Here is a 10,452-nt window from a genome sequence, read left to right on the forward strand (position 1 = left end):
TTGCTTGTAGATTCACCTTCATGACAGTGCTGCTCTATGGTCCATCATATGATACGGATAGATTCTCTTCCATCGGCTACAGGCAAAAAGATTCATCTTCCTAATTTTGCCAAATCTTGCTGTCCAAAAGAAAGAAAGGACTTCTTTGCTGCTAGCTCATTTATAGAAGTGAGAAAACCCTTTTTTATGCAGGTGTGCCCAAATGCCAATCAGAGCTTGATTCCTGGAAAGTATGCTATTGCTGTACAGAACCAAAAGTCATGGTAACATCTCTTTTAGATGCAGCTGTACCATAACGCATTTTAATAACATTCCTGGAGCAGTCAGCCAATAAGGAAATGTGTTCTAAAGTTTAAATATTAGCTTTATTGTCACATGTACATCAAAATGTGTAACAACCAACACAGTCAAAGGATTGTGCTAGGGGCAGCCCACAAGTGTGGTGGTATTTCTGGCGCCAGAATAGCATGCCCACCACTCATTAACCCTAACCCTAAAGGTATATCATTGGAATGTGGTCACGTGGAGAACATACAAGCTCCTAACAGACAGCAGCAAGAATTGAACTCTCAATAGTATATTGCACTCAACAATGATATGGTAAGCTGAACTACTGGAGTGCCACGTGGGTGGCTATAAATACGGATATGTACTGACTATAATGGAAACGTATGTAAAGGATGAAAAGTTATTGAATGGTTTATTGTATATATTTATTTTTGAATAAAGTATATTTTGAAATTTAAAAAAAAATTGCACTAACTGACAAAAGTGGAAATTGCGTGCAATAAAGTTGGACTTCACCTAAACGCTAAAAAGACAGAGTACATGACGGATAACTGCGACGAAGGTACTCTCAAGACCATAGGGAATGATACCATTAAGAAAGTGTTTGACTACAAGTACCTCGCGTCAAGAATAATGAGTTTGGAGAAGGACATAAAGATACGAAAGGTGCTGGTGTGGAGGGCTATGAACGACATGAAGAAAATCTGGAAGTTGAACCTGACCAGAGGGCTTAAAAAGAGGATTTTCATAGCAGTCATATTCTCATGTACGGATGCGAGACGTGGATACTCACCAAGACGATGCGGAAGTCTCTAGATGGTTGCTACACACGACTGCTCCGGATGGCTCTTGACGTGAGTTGGCAACAGCACATGACAAACATTGAGCTCTATAACAACCTACTGATGCTCTCCACTAAAATTGAGGCAAGAAGACAGCAACTAGCGGGGCACTGTCTATGCCACCCCAAGCTACCTGCCAGCCTAATCATCATATGGGAGCCTAAGCACGGTAAGATGAACCCTGGGCGCCCTCCCAAGGCTATGGTCAACACGCTCCTAGAAGACAGCGGCACGGCTAATGCAGATGAACTAAACACACTGATGAGGGAGAGGGAGAAGTGGAGAGTCCGTCATCGTGCCCGACACCGGCCCCCTAGGCCTGAGTCGATGTAGTAGTAGTAGTACTAACTACTACATTACCGTCCCCCACCCCCGCTGAGTATTTACCATTAACAATTCGGCAAAACACCTTCCTGTGCAAATTTCTGATATTTACAATCAGAATCAGAATGTGTTGTAAAATTTGTTAACCTAGCAGCAACAGTTCAATGCAATACATAATATAGAAAGAAACTAAAAATAAGTAAATCAATTACAGTATATGTATTTGCACAGATGATGCAAAACAGAAATAATATATATTAAAAAAGTGAAGTAGAGTTCATGGGTTCAATGTCCATTTAGGAATCCGATGGCAGAGGGGAAGAAGCTGTTCCTGAATCGCTGAGTGTGTGCCTTCAGGGTTCTGTACCTCCTACCTGATGGTAACAGTGAGAAAAGGGCATGCCCTGGGTGCTGGAGGTGCTTAATAATGGACGCTGGCTTTCTGAGATACCGCTCCTTGAAGATATCCTGGGTACTTTGTAGGTAGTACCCAAGATGGAGCTGACTAAATTCACGACCCTCTGCAGCTTCTTTCGGTCCTGTGCAGTAGCCCCTCCATACCAGACAGTGATGCACCCTGTCAGAATGCTCTCCACGGTACATCTATAGAAGTTTTTGCGCAAACAACAGGAATTCTGCAGATGCTGGAAATTCAAGCAACATACATCAAAGTTGCTGGTGAACGCAGCAGGCCAAGCAGCATCTATAGGAAGAGGCGCAGTCGACGTTTCAGGCCGAGACCCTTCGTCAGGACTAACTGAAGGAATAGAAGTTTTTGAGTATTTTTGTTGAGATACCAAATCTCTTCAAACTCCTAATGAAGTATAGTCACTGTATTGCATTCTTGATAGCTGAATCAACATGTTGGGACCAGATTAGGTCCTCAGACATCTTGACACACAGGAACTTGAAACTGCTCACTCTCTCCACTTCTGATCCCTCTGTGAGGATTGGTATGTGTTCCTTCATCTTACCCTTCCTGAAGTCCACAGTCAGCTCTTTCGTCTTAGTGACTTTGAGTGCCAGGTTGTTGCTGCGGCACCACTCCACTAGTTGGCATATCTCACTCCCGTACGCCCTCTCATCACAGCAGGGTTTTGAGTGAAAAGGATAGCACAAATATTTTGCTTAATTAATTTCCACACTCTTGCAAGAAAGATTGATTATAGTTCCCTTATTTACAATTCCTTTGTTCCATTTCTGGGGTTAAAGATACAACCAAAGTGGAAGAGAGCATTTTTCCTTGTTGAGATGTCAGCAATTCAAATTTTCATCAAGGTAAGCTTATTGCACAAAGTCAATGCATTGCATTCCTCAGAAACGTTTAGAAACACTTCATATAAAGCAAGTTAGCTTGACTGTTATGATTGCAAAGGCAGCAATGATACCATACACACCAATGAAAAATAAATAACAAACTAACCTACATTTTTAATCCTTATCACAACTATCATCGAGGGCTGCTTGACATTTTGGAGTGGCACAACACATTTTTGTTCTGTATTCTTATGCAAAAGCTAAAAGAATCCATGTGGCTGAAATGCACAATAGCTCAATGACAGGGAGCATTACAGAAAGCCAGACCACAATCCATCCAATACATTTTGCATTATTATGAAAGAACATATGGAGACAAAAAGCATGTCATAAATATCCGAACACACCTGTTCAGTTGGGAAGAGTGTATTGATATATTCCACTGCATTGAAATCAGCCCTGTCCAAAGGATCCTGGCTGGGGAACACCTGTGAGGGTTAAAGAAAATGATTTGTCAAACTCTTAATCCATGATGTATCACCAATATACATCAGCAACCCTATCAAAATGTGCAAAACAATCCAGGGGAAGAGTGTCTGCAGTTTTATATATGGAGATGAATTAAAGAATTTAAAATCTCTTCAAACATTAATTCTTGTTTATATTTTGCTGCTTCTACTCTTCTCTTGAAGGAACTGAATTTTCCTGCTGTTCGATGAAGAATCCTTTACATCTCACATTGTGGAAAGCTCTGACTGCTTCCACTGGAGATTATATTTCCCCAAAAATATGTGGTCCCTCTTTAATCACAACCAGATTTGAAGTATAGATTCACACAATGAAGGCAGGCAAGGATTACTCAAATAGCATCTCCAGAGAGGGACAAAGTGCGATTAAGATGTAAATAGAAATCACAACTCTGACTGGTACTCTGCAGATTCCATGGACATAGACTGTGACAAGCCACCCCCTCTTTCGCTACACCCATCTTATGAAGGCTTCCTTGCTTTCGTTGTTAATAGACTCCACATGTTACAATTGAACTTGTGTGACACTCAGTTGAGTCTTGCATGTTGCTTTCCACAACAACAGGAGAGAGGAGCTGGTCAAAGTTGATTGGAAGGGGACACTAGCAGGAATGACAGCAGAACAGCAATGGCAGGAGTTTCTAGGGGCAACATGGAAGGCACAGGGTAGATACTGTACATCCCAAAGAAGTAGTAGTATTCTAAAGGGAGACTGAGACAAACATAACTGACAAGGGAAGTCAAATACAAAAGTGAGGGCATATAATATTGCAAAAATTAGTGGGAAACTAGAATATGGGAATCTTTCAAAAACCAACAGAAGGCAACTGAAAAAAAATGAAATATGAAGGTAAGCTGGCCAATAATATAAAAGAGAATACCAAAAGATTTTTCAGGTACATAATGAGTACAAGAGAGACAAGTGTGGATATCAGACCGCTGGAAAATGATGCTAAAAAGGTAATAATAGGAGGTAAAGAAATGGCGGATGAACTTAATAAGTATTTTGTATGATTCTTTACTATGAATGATACCAGCAATACACCAGAAGTGAGTGTAGTTGGTATTACAAAGGAGAAGGTACTTGGGGAACCGAAAAGTCTAAAGATAGATAAGTCACATGAAAGGGTTCTGAAAGAGGTAGCAGAAGAGATTGTGGAAGCATTAGTAATAATATTTCAAGAAACACTAGGTCCTAAAATGGTTCTGGTGGAATAGAAATTTGCAAATGTCCACTCTTTAGGAAGGGAGAGAAGCAAAAGAAAGGCAATTGTAGGCCAGTTAGCCTGACTTCAGTGGTTGGGAAGATGTTGGAGTGCATTATTAAGGACATGATAAAATAGGCCAAAGTCAGCATGGTTTCCTTAAGGGGAAATCTTGTCTGACAAATCTGGTGGAATCCTTTAAGAAAATAACAGGCAGAATAGACAAAGGAGAGTTAAGTAGATGTTGTTTATTTTGATTTTCAGAAGGCCTTTGACAAGGTGACACACCTGAGGTTGTTGAACAAGAGCCCATGGAATTACAGGAAAGGTACAAGCATAGCTACTAGCATAGAGCATGCCTTCCATTTTACGCACATCTACCCTTACCTCACCAGGGACAGCATTCCTCTTATCCTCACCAGCCTTCCCCTCCAGCACATAATTCTCCATAACTTCCGCTATCTCCAATGGGACCCCACCACCAAGAGTATCTTTCCTTCCCCCCCCGCCACACCCCACTTTCCACAGGGACCACTCCTTACACAACTCCCTTGTCCATTTGTCCTTCCCTACTGATCTCCCCTCCTGGCACTTATTCCTGCAAGCGGAACAAGTGCCACACCCACCCCGACACCTCTTCCCTGATTAGCATTCAGGGCCCAAACAGTCCTTCCAGGTGAGGCGACACTTCACCTATGAGTCTGTTGGGGTCATCTACTATATCCAGTGCTCCCAGTGTGACCTCCTGTATATCGGTGAGACCTGACATAGATTGGGAGACCGCTTCGCTGAGCACCAACAATCCACTTACCAAAATCTCCCGGTAGCCACCCATGTAGAATCATAGAAGCATAGAAAACCTACAGCACAATACAGGCCTTTCAGCTCACAAAGCTGTGCCGAACATGTCCTTACCTTAGAACTACTTAGGCTTACCCATAGCCCTCTATTTTTCTAAGCTCCATGTACCTACCTAGGAGTCTCTTAAAAGACTCTATCGTTTCCAATTCCTATTTCCATTTCACTTCCTATATCCATTCCAACCTGTCAGTCCATGGCCTCCTCTACTGCTGCGATGAGGCCACACTCAACTAGGAGGAGCAACACCTCATATTCCATCTGGGTAGCCTCTAACCCTTTGGCACGAATATCGATTTCTCCAACTTCCGGTAATTGCCCTCCCCCATTAACCATTCCCCGTTCCCATTTCCCTCTCTCACCTTATATCCTTACCTGTCTATCACCTGCTCTGGTGCTCCTCGCTCTTCCCTTTACTCCATGGCCTCCTATCCTCTCCTATCAGGTTTCCCCTTCTCCAGCACTTTATCTCTGTCACCAATTGACTACCCAGCTCTTTACTTCACCCCTCCCCTCTCCTGGTTTCACCCGTTACCTATCTTACTCTTCAACCTTCCCCCACCCCACCTTCTTACTCTACTTGCCATCTCTTTTTTTCCCAGTCCTGATGAAGGGTGTCAGCCTGAAATATTGACTGTTTACTCTTTTCCACTGATGCTGCCTGACCTGCTGAGTTCCTCCAGCATTTCGTGTGTATTACTCTGATTTCCAGCATCTGTAGATTTCCTGGTTTCCATTATCGTCGATAGAAGATTGGCTGATTGGCAAGAGGCAAAGAGTGGGAATAAAGGTGGCCTTTCCTGGTTGCCTGCTGGTGACTAGTAGTGTTCTGCAGGGGCCAGTACTGGGCCCACTGCTTTGTACATTATCGTTTGGATGACAGAATTGACGACTTTGTGGCCAAGCTTGTGGATGATACAAAGATATGTGGAGGAGCAGGTAATGTCAAGGATGCAGGGAGTCTGCAGAAGGACTTAGACAGATTAGGAGAAAGGATAAAGAAGTAGCAGATGGAATATAGTGTTGTGAAGTGTATGGTCATGCACTTTGGTAAAAGGAACAGATGCATAAACAGAGAGAAAATTCAGAAAACAGAGGTGCAAACGGACTTGGGGTCCTCATGCAGGATTCACTAAAGATTAACATGCAGGCTGTGTCAGTGGTAAGCAAGGCAAATGCAATGTTAGCATTCATTTCAAGTGAACTAGAATATAAAAGCAAGGATGTCATGCTGAAGTTTTATAAGGCTCTGGTCAGAACGCACTTGGAGTATTGTGAGCAGTTTTGGGCACTTATCTGCGAAAGGAGGTAGATTGGAAAGAGTCCAGAGGAAGTACATGAAAATTATCCTGCAAATGAAAGGGTTAATGTAGCAGGAGTGTTTGATGGCTCTGGGACCATACTTGTTGGAGATTAGAAGAATGAGGTGAATGTTATTGTAACCTATCAGATATTTAAAGGCGTAGGTAGAGTGGATGTGGAGAGAATGCTTCCTATAGTGATGGAATCTAGGAGCAGAGGGCACAGCCTCAGAATATAAGGACATTGCTTCTGAACAGAAATGAGGAGGAATTTCTTTAGCCACAGGATGGTAAATTGGTAGAATTTATTACCACAAATGGCTGCGGAGGCCCAGACAATGGGTATATTTAAAGCAAAGATTGATAGGTTTTTGATTAGCAAGGACGTAAAAAGGGAGAAATCAGAATAATGGGGTTGAAAGGGATAATAAATCAGCCATGATGGAATGATGGAGCAGACTCAATGGGCCAAATGGCCTAATTCTGCTTCAATGTCTTATGGTCTGGATACATGGGAACGGAATCAAATCAACATTCTATAAAAACTGAGAACCAAGCACATGATCAAAGTTCCATTAAAATCCTTTCTCTCATGTACAGAGGATAAACATTGTAATAAGTTCATTTCTTTGACTTAAAGAGAAGATTACTACCCTGGGAAGTCTTGTACAGATGAGGACCCAAGCTCAATTGTGCTCTACCCATGGTCAAGCACCCTGCTCGTAACTGCTACCATTTTTAATTAATTAAAGTTAAGTTGTCATTGTTGAAATGCAATCCAATGAAACTTCGCATTTTTGATAAATAAACATAGCTGTATGGCAAATATCAGTTTTGTTTATTTCAATTAATTCTGATCATTTTTTATTTCCAAAATAGAAATTGTACGTGTATAGAAATTATGCACATACTTACTGCTGGTTCTTTCTTATTTTATCTGCAGTTTGCCTTAATACATAAGAGTGTGTCACCTACTGATCACAGGGGTGATACATGAATAAATTAAAGATGTTTCCACATTCTTAAAAAGTATGCTTCATTAATAAATGGGTTCAGCACTTTTGTCATTTCTTTAGCAGGAGGCAATTGACAATTGCAGACTGAGGTTTCTTTGTTCAACAGATTTTTTAAAATAAAATACATTTTAAAACAGGGGCGATTACAGGCAGTCCCTCATCCCCCCAATTCAATAAGATTATGACTGACCCCATCCAACGACCAATCCACATGAAGTCTAAAAATCAGTCAATCCCAGTCGTGAATATACTCAAAGGCAAAACAACCACAGTAATCCTTGGTAGAGCACAGCACAATTTCTCAACTCCCTGAACAAAGAAAATGCTCTTCACCTCAACCCCAAGTATGTTCTCCTGAAACACATTTGGTTATTATTGGCACACGTACTGAGGTACAGTGAAAAATTTGTTTGATATGCCATCCATACAGATCATTCCATCACATCAGTACATCGAGGTAGTACAAGGGAAAAGCAATAACATAATGCGGAATACGGTGTTACAGTCTACTCGTGCAGACATAAGGTGAAAGAATATGACAGGAGTAGATTATGAAGTCAAGAGTCCATCTTTTCCTACTAGGGAACCATTCAGTAGTCTTACAACAGTAAGATAGAAGGTGTCCTTGAGTCTGGTGGTGCATACCCATGAATTCTGGGCTGTCCAACCTGAGGAAACGACCCCTCAGCTTCTACCCTGCACATCCATCTCACAACACGCTCTGTCTCAGAGAAATCGCCTCCCGTTCTTCCCACTCCAGTGAGCGTTCGTCAATTGTACCCTCTCACTTCAGCTCAACCCTTGTACTACTTTCTGTAGTCCAAATGTTTCGGGTCAGGGTGGTTCTGCTAGCACCACCCTGCAGGGATTGCCAAGGAAACCGTCGGGTCCTCCTGACAGCTGTCACTTGGCTATAAACAAATCCACCTGATATCTCCCTCCTCCCAACAGCTCTGGTGTGTTTTCAACGCCCCTTACACCTCCTCATAAGACTCTCGCTCTGCCCTCCACGTACCTGTTCGATTGCCTGCTGCACCTCCGGCGTCAGGTGCAGGACCCCTTCCAACTCATCAACAAACTCCAGCTCTTCCTCCTCCATGGTGGCCGCCATCATCGGCAAAACGCACCCTGGGATGGAGGAGGACTCCGCCCCGCGGCACGTGACCGTCAACGGGCGCTCGGTGTCGGGTCACGTGACATAACGACAGCCCCTTGATCAGCTGCGCGATTGGGTTTGAATGCGCTAAATGTTAATAGCCTAGTCAATAACAATTGCAGGTAAAATGAGTAGCAATTCAGTAACACCGTTAATATAACGCTCTTCGCGTGTCGGTAGTGACAAGCTAGTGGAATTTGTTCCAATTAATACTCTCTAATTCACCTTTTCCCTCAGAGTTTACATAACGGTGTAAACATCGCAGCAAACATGGTAAATTTCAACAGAGTGTGGGAATCGGGGATTCGGTATATTAAAGAGAATATGTGAATCTGCATCCAGTTAGACAAATAATAAACCGTCAAGTTTTCCGAACAGTTGGATAGCGGATTGTTGGAGTTTTACTTTTGAACAAGTGCTTCAAAATAATATGAAAATGAGGTACTCAGCAAGTCGGGCAGCATCTACAAGGAAGGCAAAAACAGTCGACGTTTTGGGATAAGACCCTTCATCAGGACACATCTCAGCCCCAAACACTGTTTCTTTTCCATAGATCCTGCTTGAACTGCTGAGTTCCTCCAGCATTGTGTGTGTGTGTGTTGCTTTGGATTTCCAGCACCTGCAGAATCTCTTTTGAGTTAGTGTTATTAACATGCTGCAAGTTATGACTTTATTCAGTTTGGTTACTATAAATTTTTTTTATTTCCCCAGATTTGGAAAATGGATATCAATGTTTACATTTGGAGCATTTCCTGAGTTTGTGTATAAGAACATAAGGAATAGGGACAGATATGAAGGACACTGGGGGGTGGGGGGGAGGGTTAAAAGAACCATTTGCTCTTTCGAGCTTGCTTCTGTTCTCCTTAAGGTCTAGGTTAGTTTTCCCCTTCAACATACTTCCTGCAATATCCTTTATCATCAAAATCCAAAAAAATCTGTTGAATAAACTCAGCTGTCATGTGATTAGTCTGGACGGCAGGGTTTGTTGGGCCAGAAGGGCCTGTTCTGTAAATAAATGAATAATTAAATGCAGCATTTTACATACTACCGACATCAGCCCAAAAGTTAGTTTTCTCACCCCTTCTTTCTTAAAGTAGGAAGATTTATTACATTAAAACTAACAGGAACAATTCCAGAATCTATACACAATTTTGGAAGACGGTGTAGCTGTTAGCATGACACTTTACAGCACTGGTGACCCACGTTCAATTCCCGCCACTGTCTATCAGTCCGTACATTCTCCCGGTGACTGTGTGAGTTTCCTCCAGTTCTCCAATTTCCTCTCACATTCCAAAGATGTATCGGTTAGGGTTAGTAAGTTGTGGGCATGCTTTGTTAGTGCTGGAAACACGGCAACACTTGTGGGCTGCCCCCGGCACATACTCAGATTCTGTTGGTCATTGACGCAAAGAGTGCATTTCACTATGTATTTCAACAAATAAAATTCATCTTTATTTCTGAAGTATCTCTAAAATCACCTCCTTCAAAATTCTGATGCTTAATGGTCAGGTCCTTGGGATTATAGGCTTCTATTTTCACTAAATTCATCAGTACTTTTTTCCAAACTATGGTTAAATTCTGATATTCCGCGATCCAACTATTTGGAAATCCTGATGATTCAGCACCTACCATACAAGATCATGTTTGCTGCACTCTCCTTCAGCTCACTGCAGCCTCA

General features: G+C 42.2%; 1 protein-coding gene across 2 annotated transcripts in view; it reads right to left on the reverse strand.

Moving 5' to 3' along the window:
* vps53 (VPS53 subunit of GARP complex) overlaps positions 1-8,762 on the reverse strand; it is a 272,128-nt gene extending 263,366 nt beyond the window's left edge. For both annotated transcript variants that reach the window (XM_063031948.1, XM_063031949.1), the window contains exons 1-2: positions 8,634-8,762; positions 3,119-3,199 (exon numbers count right to left, since the gene is read on the reverse strand). In XM_063031948.1, coding sequence (XP_062888018.1) covers positions 3,119-3,199; positions 8,634-8,732 — 180 coding nt within the window. In that variant the 5' untranslated portion in view covers positions 8,733-8,762. The remainder of the gene's footprint in view (positions 1-3,118; positions 3,200-8,633) is intronic.
* Positions 8,763-10,452: the final 1,690 nt, after the last annotated feature.

The sequence above is a fragment of the Mobula hypostoma genome, chromosome 23, assembly GCF_963921235.1.
Source record: "Mobula hypostoma chromosome 23, sMobHyp1.1, whole genome shotgun sequence".
In the NCBI taxonomy this organism is placed as follows: domain Eukaryota; kingdom Metazoa; phylum Chordata; class Chondrichthyes; order Myliobatiformes; family Myliobatidae; genus Mobula; species Mobula hypostoma.